This window comes from Schistocerca piceifrons, chromosome 7, assembly GCF_021461385.2.
Source record: "Schistocerca piceifrons isolate TAMUIC-IGC-003096 chromosome 7, iqSchPice1.1, whole genome shotgun sequence".
NCBI classification, from domain to species: Eukaryota; Metazoa; Arthropoda; class Insecta; order Orthoptera; family Acrididae; genus Schistocerca; species Schistocerca piceifrons.
In genome coordinates, this window is record NC_060144.1 from 94,446,813 (window position 1) to 94,468,711 (window position 21,899).

The 21,899-nt window shown below is 42.1% G+C and overlaps 1 protein-coding gene across 2 annotated transcripts in view; it reads left to right on the forward strand.

Annotated features, from left to right (window-relative positions):
- The window catches only part of LOC124804796 (myogenesis-regulating glycosidase-like), a 186,660-nt gene that overhangs the window by 61,291 nt on the left and 103,470 nt on the right, over positions 1–21,899 (forward strand). The window contains exon 1 of one of the 2 annotated variants that reach the window (XM_047265125.1): positions 21,479–21,734. The exons of the other annotated variant lie outside the window; for it this stretch is intronic. Within the exon in view, the coding sequence (XP_047121081.1) occupies positions 21,719–21,734 (16 nt within the window). The 5' untranslated portion in view covers positions 21,479–21,718. Of the gene's footprint in view, positions 1–21,478; positions 21,735–21,899 lie in introns of those variants that run through there. 2 annotated transcript variants of the gene reach the window in all.

Consider the following 21,899-nt stretch of genomic DNA (forward strand, 5'->3'; position numbering starts at 1 on the left):
TTTCTACAGTGCACAATGTTAGTATCCTATAATAAAATGAGTATGTTCGTCTCCTACATCTGATGCAATTTGATAAATTACAACTTTTCCTTTTAATAGATATAATCCGAAGAAAATGTCATGAGTTAATAATGTTCCTGTAAACGTGACGTAGTTTTGACGTCACGCGAAATGTCGACAACTGCATGATCGCCTATCGACCTAGTGACAAGGAAGGAATGAATATTTTTTCTCCTCGGTTCACTCGCAGCAGTTTAAGCCGTCCTCTGAGGTTCCTGCCTAACCACACCCTCAAAAGTCGCTACATATTGGGAAATAAGGAGATAAATATGTGTGAGAAGAAAAAACACAAATTTTATCGCACTCCATTTTAGCCGCAGCATTAAAGCTCTACTCGTACCTTCCAGCCTAACCACACACCCGTAAATCGCCACACATTCGGAAATAAAGAGTAGAATATTCGTGAAGGTTTTCGTTTAACCACACACTCGATAGGTGGGACATATTCGGGAATAGAGAGCCAAATATTTGTGAGAAGAAAGAATATGACTTTTCTTCTTATTCGTTTCGACCACAGCAATTTAAGTTGTCCTCCTGGGTTCCTGCCTAGCCTCAAGCAGGGAGACAAACTTTATTCTGGCAGATTGTTTTAATCCAGGATGCGTATATGACAGGCAGCAATACACTCACACGCAAACGTAGTATTCTTGTCGATATCAGCCGATAATGCAATGTTCTCTTTTGCTATACGCCACTTTATATCACATTGACATCACATTAATTAAATTGTGACAGCTGACTGATTTATGACTCCCTCACCCTACCCTCACATATTGTTCTGCTAAGTGGTTTGTGACCCCCTGGGGATAATCCATCCTTCCGAGAACCTCCCCTCCCCTTTACCTCCCCTGCCACTCCAACTCCCCTTTGCCAATAAAAGCCTCAGGTATTCCAATAACGCCATCCCACATTATAAATTTGCTTGATAATAAATCAATCAATAAATTAACCCTACCTCCCACCCATCCCCACTCATCTGGTTGGCTATTGGGCGGGAAATCGATTGCATTGTATGGAATATCGTTTAAACAATTTCTAATAGACAAGGCAATGAGTGGAATATTGATTGTTTAAACAGTTTGTTGAACACATTGTGGTCTTCATTTACATCTACATGGATGCTCTGCAAATCACATTTAAGTACCTCACAGAGGGTTCATCTAACCACCTCTCTATTTCTCCAATCTCGTATAGCGTGGAAAAAATGAACACCTATATCTTTCCATACGAGCTCTGATTTCCCTTATTTTATCATGGTGACAAAATATTTTCGCATTCAGAGGAGAAAGTTGGTGATTGGAATTTCGTGACGAGATTCCTCCACAACGAAAAAAAATTTTGTTTTAATGATGTCCACAACAAACCATTTCAGTGACACTCTCTCCCCTGTATCACGATCATACAAATCGTGCTGCTCTTCTTTGGACTTTTTCGATGTACTCGCCAATCCTATCAGGTAAGAATCCCATACCACACAGTACTACTCTAAAAATGATGGACAAGTGTAGTGTAGGCAGTCTCCTTCGTAGATCTGTTACATTTTCTAAGTGTCCTGCCAGTAAAACACAGTCTTTGGTTAGTCTTCTCCACAAATTTTTCTATGTGTTCCTTCCAATTGAAGTTCTTCTTAATTGCAATTCCTAGGTATTTAGTTGTATTTACAGCCTTTAGATTTGACTGATTTATCGTGTAACAGATGTTTGACGTGTTCCTTTTAGCACACATGTGGATGACCTCACACTTTTCGTTATTTAGGGTCAATTGCCAATTTCCGCAGCATACAGATATCTTTTCTAAATCGTTTTACAATTGGTTTTGATCTTCTGATGACTTTACTAGTCGATAAACGACAACATCATCTGAAAACAACCTAAGATTACTGCTCATATTGTCACTAAATCGTTTATATAAATAAAGAACAGCAAAGGGCCTCTACCATTACCTTGGAAAACACCAGAAATCACTTCTGTTTTACTAGACTACTTTCCTTCAGTTGCTATGGACTGTGACCTCTCTGACAGGAAATCAAGAATCCAGTCACATAATTGAGACGATACTCCATAAGCACGCAATTTCACGACAAACCGCTTGTGTGGTACAGTGTCAAAAGCCTTCCAGAAATCCAGAAATACGGAATTAATTTCAAATCCCTTGTCAATAACACTCAACATTTCATGTGAGTAAAGGGCTAGTTGTGTTTCACAAGAACCATGTTTTCTAAATCCGTGTTGACTGTTTGTCAGTAGACAGTTTTCTTCGAGGTAATTCGAATGTTCGAACACAATATATGTTCAAAAACTTGCTGTATATTGTCGTTAATGATATGGGCCTGTAATTCAGTGGATTACTCATACTACCTGTCTTGAATATTGATGTGATCTGTGCAACTTTCCAGTCTTTGGGTACGGATCTTTCGTCGAGCGAATGGTTGAATATGATTGTTAAGGATGGAACTATTGCATCAGTATTCTCTAAAAGGAACCTAACTGGTATACAGTCTGGACTAGAAGACTTGCTTTTATTAAGTGATTGAAGGTGCTTCACTACTGCGAGGATATCTACTTCTATGGTACTCATGTTGGCAGCTGTTCTTGATTCGAATTTTAGCATATTTAATTCGTCTTCTTTTGTGAAGACGTTTCGGAAGGCTGTGTTTAGTAACTCTGATTTCGCAGCATTATCTTCGATAGTATGTGCATTGCTGTCGCGCAGAAAAGTCATTGATTGTGTCTTGAAACTATCATACTATACATACGACCAGAATCTCTTTGGATTTTCTGCCAGGTTTCAAGGCAACGTTTCGTTGTGGAAACAGTTATAAGCATCTCGCATTGTAGTCCACGCTAATTTTCGAGCAACTGCAAAAGATTGCCCATCTTGGACATTTTGCGTCTGTTTAAATTTGACATGTTTTTTCGTTGTTTCTAAAACATTGTTCTGACCCGTTTTGTGTACCAAGGAGGATCAGCTCCGTCGTTTGTTAATTTATGTGGTATAAATCTTTCACACCAACAGCAGAGCATTGCACGCCCATGACCTGACCACTTTACAGGGCCAGCCACTTCATGTATTCCTGCATATGCAGGCCGCACTTCACCTGGAAGTAGCGCTAATCCACGTACAAAGGGTGCTGGAAACACTTTGGTATTTGATACCTGAGAAATTCTTGTAGAAACATATGATCTCTCTAACACTCTCTCTCTATCTTCTCACGCTCTTAAGTTGTCACGTCCTGCCATTTACCATTTCCAGGCCTGCATGTGACATCGACTGCGGTCAGACCCAACGGCAACCCAAGTAGTGTTTACCTCGTGAACCCTCAGCTGTGGATGTCTTCGAAATATTGACTTATTTTACCAGATTCATTGACTAATTAATTAAATCGATACCCTTCGCATGAGACAGTTTTTTCGTTGCATCGTAGTGGTGGTTCCTAGGATTGGACTGTTTGGCAGGGTTGGAACCTGCAACTACCCAGTTTACAAACCTCGTGAACCCTCAGCTGTGGATGTCTTCGAAATATTGACTTATTTTACCAGATTCATTGACTAATTAATTAAATCGATACCCTTCGCATGAGACAGTTTTTTCGTTGCATCGTAGTGGTGGTTCCTAGGATTGGACTGTTTGGCAGGGTTGGAACCTGCAACTACCCAGTTTACAAACCCTACCGAATTTTTTTCCGATACATCCTGTCAGCGGATACTGGCACAGATAGGTCTTTTGGTAGGAAGTCCATTGCGTTGGAGGTATCTGAAAATTTCAAATTTAAGCCCATTTGCCTTCTGTGTCCTTAAACAATCTGCAGGGGTGGTATTAGGCCAATATTCCTAGATTTTCTCACGCTGCTGCTAGATATTTCGCACGCTAACAAATAGTAATAGTAATGCATTATATCTCTGTACCACGCAGAAAACGTAACAGAGGTTCTGCAAAATATCCACGGGGTTATAGGCCAGAGAGTGTGATAGATGATTGAGATTGATCACATACAATAGATGGTGTGCTACGTGAGCAATCACTTCAAAAATGCAACGATAGATTAAAGCTGTAAGAAATGTGCAAAATCCTATGACCAATTCAATAGCTTTTCAGATATACAGGTTGAAGCGAAATTCGCGCACTCGTGCTTCGCAGTGCCACTCCTCTCATGACAGCGATAAAAAAAAGCCTGTCACAAAATTTCGTCCAGCGAGTACATGCAACAGAAAAAGGACGTTAAAGAGTGGTAACCTGGAAATACTGTAACCACATGTATGATAACTACCTCTGTTAGCACATATTTATTGTGCTGTACAGTTAGTGCAGTGGGTAGAGCTTTGGATTAGCGTGCAGGAGGTCGATGGTTCCATCCTTGGTTGAGGCACATGTTTTTTATTTTGCAAATGTAGTCCATGTGGTACGGTATCTGGCATCTTAATCGTCAACAGAAATTGCAGCGGGTCCTCCAGAAAACATTTACACCTACATAAGACAATCATAGAAATGGAAGATTGGTCAGCTTTGAAAGAAGCTCTTTTCACTTCATGGGCGTGAATTTATTCGCACCACTTCATCTACCAGATGCGGAACCAGTTTTCATTTTACTCTCTTCCAGTGGTCCCATAGATTAGTACCAACTATTATTCCTGCTTCGTTCAAATCAATTACATTTCGTTAGGGGCTTACGGTACCAGTAAGACTAACAACGTGCTTTGCTAATATTGGTCCCACTAATGGTCCCACTAATTATGCCTTTCAACATTGAGTCTGGTAACCACATGATGTTTAGTTTGTATCTCAATGCGTTATTATTATTATTATTACTACTATCATTATTGTATCTATGGGAACAGGCAAACATCACGTCTATTACCATTACGGAAACAGTGTGATTCGAAACCGAAAATTTCACAGTTTCACAATTAGCGGTGTCGGGATGAAGCATGCAGAACAATATCTGTCAGAGGGGCACTGTGCGTTAGGTGGAACAGCGCGTAGGACTGACGACGTGTTTATATTATATGCACTGTGCACCGGGCAGTAGTTACGAAGTGAGTAAAGTGCCTGTGGCAGACTCCAATGAACATGCGTACACGTATCGAATTTTCTCATTGTAAACCTCTAAACCAGTCCTGTAGACATATACACAAACGACGAATATACGGATATGCTTCTGGTCCTTGATGCATCTGGTAACAGGGCTGGTGTTTCTGCTAGTGAATATGCTGTTAGATATCCTCGTCGAAACAATCAGATAAAAATGTGTTTTGTCATCTGGAGCTGCGCCTTCGGTAGTCAGGTTCTCTCCTTTCACTATCGCCTGACAGAGGTCGTCCATAGACTCGCCATACTCCAGCTACTGAGGAAGCTATTCTGCTAGTCATGCACCAAGAACCTCAGTGAAGTACACGTAGCATAGTCAGCTCCGTGTCCCGCAACGCTTGGTCATTAGCGTACTGCACGAGCATGGGTTGCACCCCTATCATTTCTTGCGTGAAATAATAATGACAGGGGTGTAGATCAGCGGATGCAATTCTGTGAATGGCTCCAACAACAACAGGAAACCAACGACGACTTCGTGAACGCCGTAATATGGTCAGATGTAGCAGCATTCACTCGTGAGGGTGTCATCAATACGCACAATGTCCACCACTGGTGTGACGTTAACCTGCACGTCACACACGACCGTGGATATCAAGTTCGCTTAGGTATCAACGTCTCGGCCGAAATATTGGGCGACAGCTGTTTGGGCTCCTACATGTTGCCTGACTGCATTCCTCTCAGACTGTCTGCCTGATGCGCTGGAAGATGTTCCACTACGTGTTCGGCAGAAGATACGCTTCTAACATGATGGTGCACCTCCACACTCTGGAATTAATGTGCGATAGTATTTGGACAGAACATTTCCAGGGAAATGGCTCGGACGTGGATGTCCAATTGCGTGGCCACCATGTTCACCTAAATTAAATCGCCTGGATTTCTTCCTGTGGGTACACCTGAAGGAGCACGTATACTCTACCCCGCCGACTAATGTGGAAGAATTGGTAGCGTCTGTTCATGCTGCTCTTGTTACTGTGGACGCAGCTTTGTTTCGAAGGATCCAGAGCTGTACGATCTGACGAGTCGCACAATGTTTGGATGTACAGGAGGGTCGCTTTGAGCATCTGTTGTTCTGAGGACAACGTATTCTATTGTGAAGGTCATGCGGCCATTAATATGGACACTATTATTGTCACTGGTTGGTAATGTGCGACTTCTGAGAGCTCATATTACATGTAGTATAAATGGCAAGTAGATGTTGTGTTATTGTACTGTGCTGTCAGCTTTAGCATCTCGAAATTGATATTGTTTTCGTAGTTATTCTGTCCTATGAAAGGTCACTTGTTTCAACTATCTATTTCTTATTTATCCAACCACGTATTTGTTATGTTCAGCGTTACAAAATGTTATAAATTTAGGATACATGTGACCTAAGAAATTGTGTTTATTAAAGTATGAAATGTCAGAATGAAATTAGCAAATAAAAAATTAAAAAAAAAATGCGGCCCAACACAGATCGAACCCTCGACCTCCTCCATGGTAATCCAAAACTGACCCGTAGTGGCAGAGGTAGTTACCGTACATGTGGTTACAGTGTTGCCAGATTGCCACTCTTCAACGCCCTTTTTCTGCCAGATGTACTCGCCGCACGAAATTTTGTGACAGACATTTTTTTATAGCTGGCATTTGAGGAGTCACGCTGTGAAGCCCGAGTGCGCGAACTTCGCTTCACACTATCTAGTGTTGAGAGACTGGAAAACATCAAGCAAGTAATTGAGGACGTAGGTTGCAAGTGCTACTCTGAGATGAAGAGGTTGGTAAAGGAGAGGAATTCGTGGCAGGTCACATCAAATCAGTCAGAAGACTGATGAGTCAAAAACAAATGTTAAGCTTTCTGGTAGAAATGCTATCTGTGATCTGGAATCAAGTCTATCCATTTAGCCATATGTGTTGGATCCTATGGAAATGTTTTTTAGTGATTACAGCCACTGGTGAATCATATGCATGGTACTCTCATATCTCGAAATGAGTCATCTTTTTCGAACCAATCTCCTAAGGACCCCCTAAAGCAAAACTCCAACGATAATTTAGACAGTCCTTCTTCAACTTGTAACTATTTCTCAGTCTCTGTCCCACACTCCCTGCAGTCCTTTCCATATGATCCTCCCAGTTTCCGTAGAAACTGAGCGGAAGTCGTAGAGTGCTGTGTCTACCATCTTATGCATCCCATGGAGAAACACAGTGAGCTTAATTACTGCGTCAGGACCGTGTTTTGACCACTCAGTGGAAATGGGAACATATTGTGTTAGGTCCACCAATCGTGCACAATTGTTTAGGCCAGCGCCAAATGAAGCTTTCACCTGTAAAACAAGGCAGTAGAAAAGACAGTATGAGCTATTACGACGGTGTTTCTTATCAGGAAGATTAGGAATATCCCACATCATATGGGAACTGGAAAAAGGACTAGAATTTTCCTACTGCATTGCAGTGAATTTCCAAACTACATACAGGTACTCCAGTCTGAAAGGTGTCTGTGTTCTTCAGACTGCATTCCTCTCTGTCTCACAAACAGTTCCTCTATCATTGCTATTTTGTACCATTCAGCAAAGAAAAACTGTAAACTATTAAAACTCCACTACGTCACCTAGTAGAGAACTCGATATGATGTTACAACATCTCGTTCTTCAGATACAACGAAAACAAATACCGTCTGTGTGTTCACATCGAGCATATGTGGCGATCCTATTAATTATACAGGCATCGGTCGAGTGTAGCAGGTGGCCTGTGATCGAAGTCACTTGCACAGACCAGTGCATCCCTACTATAGGAGGACTATATCCCACAGACTATCGACTACAAGACAGGGTTCCTGTGTTGTTCTTTCATAAGTAGTTTGATACATTGCTTTTCCACTGTCACACATCCTCACAGAGTATGATTACAGCTTTGCAGACCACTATACATTTTGTTTTCTCGCAATGACTTCGAGGTCTGTGTCAGGTGCTAAACCGATATTAAATCATTTTGATCCGTTTGGTCTCACAGGAAGCTAGAGAATGCAGGATTTGAACTATGCTGATCCCACAACACACAGCATGGTTAAAATAACAGAGAGAGGCGATGTTTCTTATTCACAAAAATGTTGAAGACATTGCAAAAAGTGCAAAATGGAAGAGTTTTCGGGATTGTTGAGCGTTTCCAAGCAGCTGGACAAAGGTGATGACCATTACATTTCATCCCATCGTTCTCAGGAGCTATGTAGCAAAGTCTAAAGTTACATTTCAAGGAGATCAAGAGCATTATATTGCAGCCATGCACGCGATCACTATTTAAGTGCTGGTCATCCACAGACGGTGTTGCTTCCACCAACACTCTCTCCACCTCTCTGGGGTACACCAACCTGAAAAAGCACTGTCGATGTAGGTTGGTAGTCTTATGTTGTCACGTAAAGCTGAGGTCTATGCTGGCTGTGAAAACCTATGGCTGGTAAGGTCTTGGCTGATGGACCAGACTGTGTCCCACAACGACCGTCATCCCACATCCATTCCTTGTCCTTCCCCAAATCTTCAGTACCCAACCCAAGGTGTGGTGCGATCGTTGCTGAGGGGTGCGTGGCACATAGGAAGATGTGTTGTGAACGGAGCCTCAGGGATACCAGGCGACCTACCTGAGTATTTTGCCTTGCACTGCCTGGGGTTTCCGTGGTGTGGACCGATTAGATCCCCAACTCTCGTGGGACCAAAATAAACCCAAAAGAAAATATCAATACTGAGGGGCAAGTTGAGACCTCAGGCACCAAAACATCTTGGTTGGAACTGATGGAAAACATCCCCTCAGCTGAACAGGGGAACAGATCTGTTCAAGAAGTTGCAATGGTTGTTAAGAAATTGGACCAGATTAAGATCAGAGGCTTGTCTGGGACTCAGAGGAGCAAACTTCTTAGAGAACAAAAGCTAAAGGAAGAGTGGCTTCCTAAACAAAAGTGAAGGTAACTGAAAGGGCTTGAGCCCAAGTCCTCCAAGAAAAGATTGTCCCAGGGCAGTAAGAGAACAAAGGAGGAATCCAAGACTCTTGCTTCTCAGGATAAGCGTATCCAGAAAAAGCTGAGGCAAGAAATAGGGAAACAGACCTTTAGTAGTGTCATCTCGGTTTTTAGGATGACAGTTATCCAGCAAGGCTATCCACTGATCAAGATCATCTCACAGAGGGACGAACATATGCAAATGGCTCTCTTTGAGAAGATTGGGGGGGGGGGGGACACTGGTCCAGGACCAAAATTCAGGAGAGTCTATCTGGATCACAGTGCTCTTATTTTTGTCTGTGAGGGGGTGGGTACAGTGGATTGGCTTACGGAAAATAGGTGCCCGTAATTTCACTATGTGGGATATGAAGTTGCTGGTAAAGACAGCGGCTGGTCTCTTCAAGACCACCACGTGCCAAACCTCCTTAAGGATACCTCTCCAGAGAGATTGAGAAAATAGGGTCTCAAAACCCGAATGTCCCGACAGAGAATTGCACGGTATTCACCCAGAAGGTTGCACCTAATGGCCACACTAGTGACGGAAGTCGGACAGAAGTCCCTGAAGGCTATGTGGGAGCAGGAACTGAGACTATTCCTGGGGTTCTCGCAGGTTGCCGTCAGGGTAATCAAAGTTATCAGAAGCGACATTGGCGGCAAGACGGAGTCTGAATGTGCTGCAGATAATTCTGCAACACAGTAAAGTGGCCACAGCTTCCCTAAGCCGTCTTCTGGGAAGACAAGAATGGGATGTAGCCCTGATTCAGGAACCCTAATTTTATATAAAGGGGTTGTATTGGGCCTCAGCAGCATAAGAGGTAAGCTGGTTTATGCTAGAAATATAAGAAACTCCAGAATGTGCATTTATGTAAAAAATTGAGTCCCTTTCATGCTGATGGCGGACTTTTGTTCTGGGGACTTATAGACCATCAGGATGTGGCAACATGAGGAAGATATCACGAGGGAGTTTGTAATGGCCTCGATATACCTTCCTTACGAGGACTGTGCTCCTACTCCTCATGAGGTGAAGTGACTGCCAGAAGCCTGTCCACAACAGGGCGACCAACTATTGGTTGTAGGTGGTGCTAATGCCCACAACTTAGTGTGGGGCAGCACCGACACCAACGGTAGAGTTGAGAACCTTCTCGAATTTCTTCTAGCTAATAACTTAGAGGTCCTCAATAGGGGCAAGGAACCTACATTTAGGAAAGAGGTAATTGACATAACGTTCGGTTCCACTTTAATGGATATTTATGTCAAATAAAGTCATGTGGCTTTAGAGCTATCATTATCAGACCATATGTACATTAAGGTTGAAATGGGCATTAGACCATCTCCTCTAGGAATCCCAGGAAAACCGACTGGGAGGCGTATAGGAAAGACCTCGACTCAAGCCTATCGGAATCAGTACTTCGATAAGGAATCCGGTAGAGTTTGAGGAGGTAGCAGATGCAGTGACGTCTGCCATCATGACCTCATACCATGACAACTACTCAAGAAGTGCACGAATAGGGAAGTATCTTGGTGGACCAATAACCTGGAATCACAGAGGAAACAGGTACAAAGACTGTTTAACCTTGTGAGAAGGAAAGGACAATTGGCAGAATATTGGGAGGCCCTTGTCAAATACAATCTTGCAATTAATCAAGCAAAGAAGGCGTCCTGGAAGGTATTCTGTGATTCCTCAGGGTACCGCTGCTCAAGCCAGGCTTCACAAAATCCTCGCTAGGATACCAACTAACCCGGGAGGAACTTTAAGGAAAGAGGATGGGGATTACACAAGGACACCACATGAAACGCTGGAACTACTCCTCAAGACCCATTTTCCTCAATGTACTCTGACAGACAAGATACACCAGGACGAGATCCCTGCGAGATATCGGCTTTCATGTATTCGAAGGAAGAACTGGGAATCTGCCAGAGAATGCACTGACTGTAGTAAAATCCAATGGGCAGTGGGAATATTCCAACCATTCAAGTCACCTGGCCCAGATTTAATTGTTCCATCGCTCCTGCAGCAAGCAGGAGGGAACTTAATAAGTTTCCTACGTCGGTTATTTAGGATTAGAATAGCAGCAGGAATCATTCCTAACGTCTGGAGGGCCATGAAGATTGGCTTCATTCCAAAGCCAGGGAGAATTGATCATACCAAGGCCAAAGATATGAGACCAATCAGCTTGTCCTCCTTTCTTCTTCAAACATTAGAAAAACTGGTCAACGTGTTAGGGAGCGGTGGTTAACTAGGGTCCCTCTACACAGAAACCAACATCCATATCAACCAGGAAGATCGTGTGAAACTGCACTCCACCAACTCATTGGAAAGGTGGAGAAAGCACTACACTGCACCTTCTTGGACATGGCAGGGGCTTTTCACAACACAACCTTCGAATCCATGGTTAAGTGAGCAGAGGTGCATGGCTTGGAGACCACCATTTGCAGGTGGATTAGAACCATGCTTAGTGGTGGAAAGGTAGAAGCCACCACGATGCAAGAAGAAATGGTAATCAACACCGCCAGAGGCTGTCCACGAGGAGGAGTCCCGTCCCCTCTACTGTGGAACATTGTGATGAATGAACTCATTGTATAAAAAAAACTCTAGGCAGTGATTTTGCCAGGGACACGCAGACGATCTTGTCGTTGTAATACATGGCAAATTTTGAAGTAGAGTCAGAGCTATGCCACAAGGAGCATTGAACATTGTGCAGAATTTGGGCAGGAAACAGGATCTAGGGGTCAGTCCTAAGAAGACTGTTGTAGCACCATTTACAAGGAAGTAGATCCAACACACATACTGGAATCTCAAGCTTCTCAATGAAAACTACCAGTGAAGGGGAGAGTGAAATAGCTAGGGCTCACCCTAGATGAGAAACTATCGTAGACCCCTCATATAAGGAGTACTTGTTGCAAGGCGAAAGGTACTCTAATGAGTACCAAGAGAGCTCGTGGTAAAAACTGGGTCGTAAGCCCAAAGAATATGTACTGGATGTACAAGACGGTAATAAGAACTATGATAACTTAAGGGGCTACAGTGTGGTGGAAAAAGGTAGGACAGCAACTAAGGAGCTTGTTGAGGTGCAGAGATTGGCCTGCTTAGTCGTTACAGGCGGAATTAGCAGTACACTCACTGCTAGGATGGGAACCATGATCGACACGTCTCCAGTACACCTGTGGGTAAAGATGGAGGCAGCAGCAGGAGCACACAGGTTAAATACTGGCAAAAGCTGGAAATCACAGGGTTTCCAGGATCTCACACGAAAATACTGAGTGAGGTAGACACAGAAATGATTGGGAAAATGCTGGCCGACTATAAAGTAACTCCAAGCTAATTTAACAAGTCTTTCAGTGTAGTAATTGGAAGTTGAGAGCTCTCTGAGAACAAATTTTCACACTGTACTGGGGATATAGCCTGGTTCACTGACGGTTCGTAAACGGACCAAGTTGTTGAGACTGGAGTACACGGAGTGCAGTCTCTCTAGGGAAGATTGCCACTCTGTTTTAAGCAGAAATATCTGCTATCAGTGTGTGTGTGGAGGAGAATTTAGGGAGGTGCTATAGAGGTCGTAGTATTTTCATTTTTCCAGACAGCCTAGTAGCCCTGAAAGCACTGGCAGCCTCTGCAACAAGATCATAGATCGCGGCAGAATGCCACAAAGTCTTTGTAGAGATAGGGGAAAGCAATACGCTAAACCTATTGTGGGTCCCTGGTCACTCAGGGATTAGTGGTAATGAGCAAGCCGATATGTTGGCCAGGTAGGGGCGATGATACCATTCATTGACCGGAACCTGTCCTGACAATCACCGAGGCGATGATCAAAATAAAAATAGGAGACTGGACAAGGAGACAGCACCCCAGATCACGTAAGAAACAGATTGCCCAATCGCTTGGTCTAGCAGGCAACCCTTGTCAGGGAACGGCCACCAGGTGGCAACAGCGTCACACCCTTACTTGTGGAATTAACCACTAGATGGCACTCCGTTCTGTGAAATATGTGGCAACATCGGCCGAACGCGTGCAGCTTTCCACTTTTTGGCGTCTGTGAAGTACAGCTGTTTCTGACAAACCGGTGGTAGTGGATCGAGTCGTCATGCCGAGGGCCTGCGAGTATATCAACTGTGGAAGGAGTAGACAGACAAATCCTGAACTAAAAATGTTCAGATTCTCGTCAAAAATAAAGAAAGGTTACGCGAGTGGACTTTAAATTCAGGTAAATCTATAAATTAGTTACGAGTAAGAATTAATAAAGAGCCTTAAGCATTCGATCCTATCTACATTTTGTCGATCTTCTATTCTGATATAACGTGGCAGCCCTTCCTGTACAAGAATCATATCATATAATTTTTAAATGAAATCTTTGCTGCGATTTGGACTTTTTTTAAACTGTTTATTCACTTCACTATCGTAATTTTGGCTGTAGAGGCGTTTTTGTGTGCAATGTGAAAACTGAAACCAATATAAGATATGGACAACAAAATGTAAAGCATAGTGTGGTAACATTTGGTAAACAATTTAAAAAGCATTACCTTACAAGACCTTTCCCTTGGTACTTGAAAATTGCTCTAGATCTGAGATCGCAACAGTGAAATAAATGAATAATAGCCGTCATCTAACTGCTAGGTCATTGGTCCCTCTAAATCCTGGTATATACGAGAGCGAACGAAGTGAACGAGTGTAAAACCTCGTTTACACTGCTGCAAATGAGTATTCATAGATAATTCGCCAATGTTCACTGCCATTCGTTTATACATGTGAACAAACGTTGATACTGGAATGAAGGGAGCAGGATAGAAGAGAACGAGCATAGCATGCAAACTATAGACACTGCCTATTTTAATTTTGTTTTATCTGTGCGCTAATAATCCTCACACAGCTTTCTCTCGAAAACAACACTGCCTATAGTAACAGGTCTGCGCGAGTGCAGCTTGTGTATTACTTTTCATTTCGCATATGATTGTGAGAAGTATCCCTACAGTAGAAATAAACTCGGTTTGTAGAATTACAGGAGCTAATCTACATTCTTCGATTGAAAACTCGGGAAAAACCATATCCGATCATGGTCTACAGTCAGCTGTGTGACGAATGCATTTCGCGCGCAGCGCTCTAGCCGAACACAAATCAGCGTCATTCACGTCACCGAAGATACAGCGTTGCCAATTCCGCGACATGGACAGGTCAGTTAGCATTGTAGCGTCGCCTGCGACATCTGTTGACCGACGGGAAAACTATTTTTACGGTTGCCTGTTCTGCCGTAAGGACGGTGAATCTGTTTCTTATGTGATCTGGGACAGCACGTAGAATATTGGGCTAAGGTCCTAAAGCGAAAACAAGGTACTGATGCCGAAGTCATGTTCTAAGAGAAGTCACTCAGTCCTGGACCTGAACAGGGGAGAAATGAAACTCATGATTAGACTATTGACAGGCCATGGGAACTTCAAAAAGCACCTACATACTATGGGGATAATATAAGAAGACCCCAAATGTAGGATGTGCGATATGGGCAAGGAAACCGCATCGCATTTGATCTTAGAATGCGAGGAATTGCAGATTAAAAGACACAGAATATTCGGATCAATCAGACCTGAAGAAATTGTGTCTAACAAAGCACTCGTAAAGGCTCTCTTTGGACTGTTCAAGGGCATTGGTTGGCTTTACTAGAGAGACAGGGAACGATACCAAACAATAAACTCTGTTTCGGTGCGGGCGGCAGCGGGCTTGACCAGTGATATTGTTTTTGCTTCCTTGATAAAATCAAATCAAGACTCTCTCCAACATTACGTGGTAATAAAAGTGTACTAGTGGATGCATGGAGGGAAAAGACATCGTCCATATGGAAGAATGTACCTTAATAAGTTTCACAGTTGCTACTGTGATCAGTTATAGCAGTTTTACCAATTTTTCTGTAATTTCAATGGCAATCAATGACATGGCAGCATGCTTCCCAATTTCTGCATCATCGCTAATCCAGCACTCCAGTACTTTGCATGTACCATAAACTAGATATCGAATGTAGCTGGATGACTCTGCAGTAAGTTCATTTATGGTTAATTCTCAAACATATTCATCAATGTATACAAGACAGCATCCTACACCGATGCAATTTGCTTATCTACATATTTCTAGTCCTTCGATCATAGTGCGTATTTTACATTTACGGTTGCTCATCTATTCCTATGTGGATAAGAGACACAGAGCATTCTCGCATTCTTAGGATGAAGCTGGAGATTGAAAAATCTCCCCACACTGTCTTTGACCAACACTTCCTACAACAGTCATGATTTAATTTGTAGCTGACTGGAAGTATGAGGGTACTATACCCACTACGGTCAACGGCTCATGAAGGAACAGAACGAGATGAGTCCATAACTGTTCAGTGAAGACTGTTCTACTTCAGTCTTACTGACGGCACCCATTTAAGAGCACAATATCTCTCCAGATGCGAGCATGTCGAGGTAGTTAGCACCCCTTGTCGGTGTACAGTAGATCTGTAAATGTTGTGATGACGTAACAGGCAGCTAAGAAGAAACATGTGGTTGACGCATGGTGAAGTTCCATAAGAATGGAGTTTAAAGCGTTTTACATTAATCAATTATGCTATTAATTCTGAAGTATTTCTCTAGTGGCTGGTGCCAGTAGAGGAAGGTATTAGTATGAGAGAAATGATCATAGAACATAAACACATGCTCTTCTAATGCGACACGGTTCTGCACTTCAACACCCTACAAAGATAAAGCCATGTGGATGCCGAAATATTAGTCATTTGGAGTGCAATGCTCTTAGTACTCTAATGCTGGACATGTATATCGGACATCTGACATACTTCCACCCTGCTATTTTCTATCCCACTCACCACAGTGGCAGACTTTAAGATGATAGAACTACCTCCCTCTGCACCAAAGAAAGACGTATTGCCTTTGTCAGACATGTACAATATACCTTTCTCGAGGTGCATAGCACCCACTGCTCACATTACTGTTCAGAAATTATACGATGCTCGCATCTGTCCCATAAAATGAGCATCAGCAGAAGAAAATGCCTCTTACAAGGAAATGAACGCCAAACAGCGGTGATAGGCATTTGCAGTTACACGTCCTATGGCTGCACGAAATGAATTATTCAACATGGTGGCGTTGCTGTCAGTGTTTCTCCGAGTCATAATCCGTAGGTATCGGTCATCCACTGCAGTAGTAGCCCGTGGGCGGCCTGAGCGAGGCATGTCATCGACAGTTCCAGTCTCTCCGTATCTCCTCCATGTCCGAACAACAAAGCTTTGGTTCACTCCGAGACGCCTGAACACTTCCTTTGTTAAGATATTTTTTACAGATGTAATTTTTTTTACAGGTATTAAATATTTTTTACAGATGGGTACAAGATATTCTACACATCTTCAGTAAACATTTCACACACATTTAGAAAACTTTCACAGATATATTTACAAAATATTTCATTAATAAAGACAATCTACTCATACAACAAATCAACAGTAATCTACGATACGTTCACAGCGAAGGAAAACTTCCTCTTTTCCTCTCCTGGAGTCCACAACACTCTTACAATTTCGCCTTTGTCTACAGTATCATCGTCTGGAATGGCAGGAAAAATAAACACAGATTCACTGCCTCGATATAAACTCGGCAATCTGACTGCCACTTCTTTTGTCCCACTACTGTTTCAATTCCGACAAACTGCCTATTTCGCTGTTACCCCCCTATCATGTGTAAATAATCCACAAGAAAGAAAGCCTCCACTTACAGAACAGCTTCCTCTGCTCTGCTGCTTTGGTCATCAGTGGGTGCTGCATCATTATTCACAAGCAATTCAGACACTGGATCAGCGTTATCTCTCTTTCTCACATCGATGCCTTAAATGGATTTTCCTAGCACAACAGCTAATTTTCGCTTTCGTTGGACACTTTGTGTTATTTTTCATTCGGTAGCGAACATTCTGAAGCATATTTTCAAAACTCGAAGACCAGGACTCTACAGAATTGTTTTGAGAACTATCTCCATCAGACAGTTTTTTGAGGACCCTTTCAAATGGAATTAATCCCACCGCAGGGAATGCACTTCTTGTATTGTCTTCTTCAGTTTTTGACACTTTTTTAAGTGTTTCCTTCAAAAGTGAGAGGAAAGCATCTTCCGATATTGGCGCACGGGAGCTTTTCTTCCATTGCGCAAGTACTGGACGCCCAGCAGCTTGTAAAGGTCTGAAGAAACCTTGATCTAATGGCTGTAAAATATGGGTACTGTTTGGTGGCAACAAAATAAAAGAGATTTTATTCTTATCACATTCATCAATTACTCGCAGCGAAATGTGACTTGAAAGGTTGTCTGCTATCATAATTTTCTCCCGCTCCATTGACTTCAGGTAAGACAGTGCAATAGTAATACATCAGTCTTCAAATGTAGACTGATCCAACCATTCACTTTTATTGCGGTTGTAGCGGGTTCCTTTGGCACCTGTCCGCAGCTCGTGGTCATGCGGTAGCGTTCTCACTTCCCGCGCACGGGTTCCCGGGTTCGATTCCCGGCGGGGTCAGGGATTTTCTCTGCCTCGTGATGACTGGGTGTTGTGTGCTGTCCTTAGGTTAGTTAGATTTAAGTAGTTCTAAAGTTCTAGGGGACTGATGACCATAGATGTTAAGTCCCATAGTGCTCAGAGCCACTTTTGGCACCTCTTTCTTGTTAGGTGTCCCGCAAACGCTCCGATTTATAGACCGCATAGGGAGGTAATAGTTTTCCTTCCACAGTGGCAGCCGTCATTACTGAAATACTATTCTTAGAAGATTCTAAGATCTTTTCAGACTGTTTTCTTCCCCATCTAACCATCACACGATTCCTCCCAGGGTCTTCACACAGATTGGTCTCGTCATAATTGATTACATTTTTGCGATCGATATGTTCCGTTTTTTCAACAACATTCTGGAAATATGATTTCACTGTCTCATAACTCACTTCAGCACATTGCCTTTTAAAGTTCTCAGAAGAGCGGACGCTTAATGCGGCAGAGTGACGCTGTATGAATGAAAGCGACCACCAAACCCCTGACATGTTACAAGGAAGGCGTTTTTCCCTTCGTCCATATTTATCAAGATACCCTTTCACTATGTACCTAACATCATTAGAGGTAAAATGAAAACTCCAACGTGCAACCCTTAAAATACGAACTGTGGTCTCTTCAATGGTATTTAAGACAGTAGGCCTTCCAACCACTAGAGTGTTTGTATTATTAACTTTATTCTCTAATGCTGAACTTGGTACATTAAATTTGCTTGACGATTTTCTGTACAAGAGTTTTCCTGATCTTACAGCAGTAACCGCCTTTTCAAGGTATTTAGAACTCGTGTTTGCTGAATTGTAGTTGTTGGTTTATCATCCACAGAAAACTCTTCCAGTATTTCAGAGATAATGTGTCAGCTGAATTGTGTGCCTTTTTAAAGCCCACAAATCCTCCCGCGTACGGCATGCATCTGTTACTCTCTCTTGTATTATAAGCTTACGACATAGGATCTTCTCAACATACGACCTTCCCATCCGAAATACACCTTGATACTCCCTGATCTTTTCGTCTACCTGCTTCTCTAGCCTACTGACTGGTAACAATTATATTTATCTATAGTTGTTGGCATCAGTTTTATGTCCTTTCTTTTATAAGTATGTAAAGTATGAATTAATGTGCTCTTTCAATCATCTGTTAATTCTTGTTTAAGCCATATATTCCGCATTCTTCGTTTACAATAGATTTCCGTGACCCAGTTTCCATAATAGTGCAACAGTTCCATCTTCACTTGCTGTTTTGTTGTTTTCCGTATCTTGAATGATTCCTGTAGTTCCTTCTTGTCTAGTGTCTTTCGTTATGGAAAGTTCAGTAGTTGAGATGTGAAGTCTCTCTTTTGGTTCGTTTCAATTCAGTACGTCTCGAAATATTTAGCTAATAATTTACTTATTTCGTTGGATAATCCTAGTTTTCAGTTTTCTTTTCGAAAAAAAAAAAATATTTGAGGGGTCATACCTGCAGAGGTAATACCTAATTGTACACTCTATGGAAAAGTAATTTTTTTCTGAAAATAGGGGGTAGAAAAATTTCCGCTACCAGTCACAGTAAAAACTTATTTATTTGTCACATGACCGGTTTCGGGCTTGCGCCCATTTTCAGGTGTTTATACATTTATGTACATGTTTATATGCTATAGATTACTGTATAAATACAAAAACATTATTTGCCGGTGACTAAACAGATGCAAGTGGGACAACTGTAAGTGGCAAGGCAGCGTTTGTCGAAAATATATATATGTACTTACATAAATATGAAGCATCATTATGTAAGTACAGATCTTTATGTATGTACAGGTATATTTCCGAAAAATGCTGCCGTGCCACTTACAATTGTCCCACTTGAATCTGTTTAGTCACCAGCAAATATTTTTTTTTTGTATTTATACAGTGACCTAAAGCATATAAACATGTACATGAATGTATAAACACCTGAAGATGGGCGCAAGCCCGAAACCGGTCGTATGACAAATAAATAACCTTTCATTGTGTCTGATAGCGTAAATTTTTCTATACCCTATAAAGGAACAGTCACGAAGTTCAAGAGCATCCACTATGGATAAAATTCATTTTCTGAAAACATTTTTCTTTTTGGCATAATTGATCTATATTACATCTTTGCTGTTTGTCGGCGAACATCCTGAATTGTGAAAACGAGTTTTCTTTCTTGGTCGATACCACTCTTGTCTTGCCTTCTTCCATTTTGTCTGAGATTCCCGTCATCCGCGCTTCTCCTTGTCACAGCTGTTTTTTCAGCAATTGTAATCGTTCTGGCCTCCGTTTCTTCCCACGTTCGGGCAACTATGTGTCCGAGTTGCAAGTGAAGTTCTTTATTGGTTGTTATATTTTCTAAATAGAATCTTTCTATCCTTTTTTCATAATGTTTAACCGATTTGGAGACATGAACTTTAGCTTGACACATGTCAAATTGTGGTCTGTTTCGATATTTATCGCTCTTTTATCCTTCATATTCATAATGATTTTCTGATTTTACGTTGATATCGCCACATGGCCTATTTGGAATACCCCAGTTTAGCGATTTCAGGGATTTCTGCTTCCGGGGCAACCACTTGTAATTTGTAGACATCGGTTTATTTTAGCAGGGTAGGCACAGTTCTGTATATACTATGCGGGTTCCATTTGTTCGTTTGTGTGCTGAAAAGTCCACAGTAATTTGGTTAAAATATTTCTCTTAGCAAATTTGTGTACCTAAGTCTTCCCCTACAATTCCCCTACAATTTTAGTATTATGATCTGAAATATTGTGGCACTCCCGATTCTAGTAGTTCCCAGAAATCTTTTCTTTCTTACTGTACGAGCAACAATTAATGTGTGTGTTTGATTCCCACGCCTCATCATTAGCAGCGGAAATCATTTCATAGATGCAGATTTCTTCACAGTATGAATAATTCTGTTGTTCGTACCGAAAGCTGTCGCCTTTCGTTATACGTTTTCCGCTTGGCATTTATAAGTCCTACAATTCTCGAGTTTTATAAAGTTTACGTCTTTGAATTTTGTTTCTTGTAGATGTAAAATTAATGAGTTCTATTCATCAAGGATTTTGGTGAGCTGTTTCAATTTTTCTTCTTGTAAAAGTGTATTGGTTTTTAATGTAACAAATAAGTATTTAGGTCTCAATAGTGTTTTAGACTACTCGTTACCAGAAATCTATGACTCTTTCTTACCTTAGCATGCTGGTTTGAGCTCCCAAGAATGAAACGACTCAGCTGCATCGTTTGCTGCAATGACAGAACCACCTTTTAATTTCGGCCTGGAAACATTTCTTTCGTAATTGTTCTCATCATGCATGGTTACTGAAAGTATGTGGGGGAATGTATTTTTGCATTCCAGAAGTTAACATTGTGAGACTTTAGTCGCAGAATTCATTAGAACAGCTGCTCCTGACATGACCACCAGACGCCCATTCCAGTCAAATTACTCAAGATGCACTGAATGCTAGTACAGACCACGACATGTGCTTCAGTGGGGAAGGCCTAGGTTCGCCTCCGTACATTACCTCGATTTCAGTTCGTTTATTACTGAGACAGTCAGAGAGAAGTAGGTTTTTGCAGCAGCCGTTCCTAACGTCAGTTAGCTATTTCGTGCAAGACCGTATGAACAGTCACAGCACCTTAGGTTACTACCATAACCCCTCGTAAGTCCAGGTGAAGCTCTCCAGGATCATAATACTGTGTCCACCGTCTTAACATTTGTGGCTCGGTGCATGTTTCTAACAGGCGTTCTACTGGATGACGTCGTATCCGCAAACGACCTTCGACCTGGTCTAACAAAAAACGTGGTTCCGTCTACCATGTAACGCTTTTCGCGTTGATCCACCGTGCAGTCAAGGTCCCGCTCTTCCAGCGGAACCGTGCAGACGTGCAGTGGGTGCTCTCTCGTAGTACAGCGAATTAATTGCAGATCTTCGCGGTAAAAACCCGTCACGTGCGTGATTAATAGCCACAGGAGTGAGTTAACACAATGATCTACTAATAAATGCCAATTCTGCGTGCAAAGTTTCGAGCTTGAAGTGTTTTTCTGGTGACTGTCACAGAACTTGCTGCAGTGCTGTATGTGGAGCCGTTCAAGTAAGTTTACATGCTGTGGTACATAAATAACACTCATAATTTCTAGGAGACTTTATGAACTAACACTGCATGTTTGTAACATCGGAGGGCTTGAAAGCTCGTAACATTGTGTGCAGGCAAAAGTATGTCAACAAATAATACGCTACTGTCTCGTATGTGTGGCGC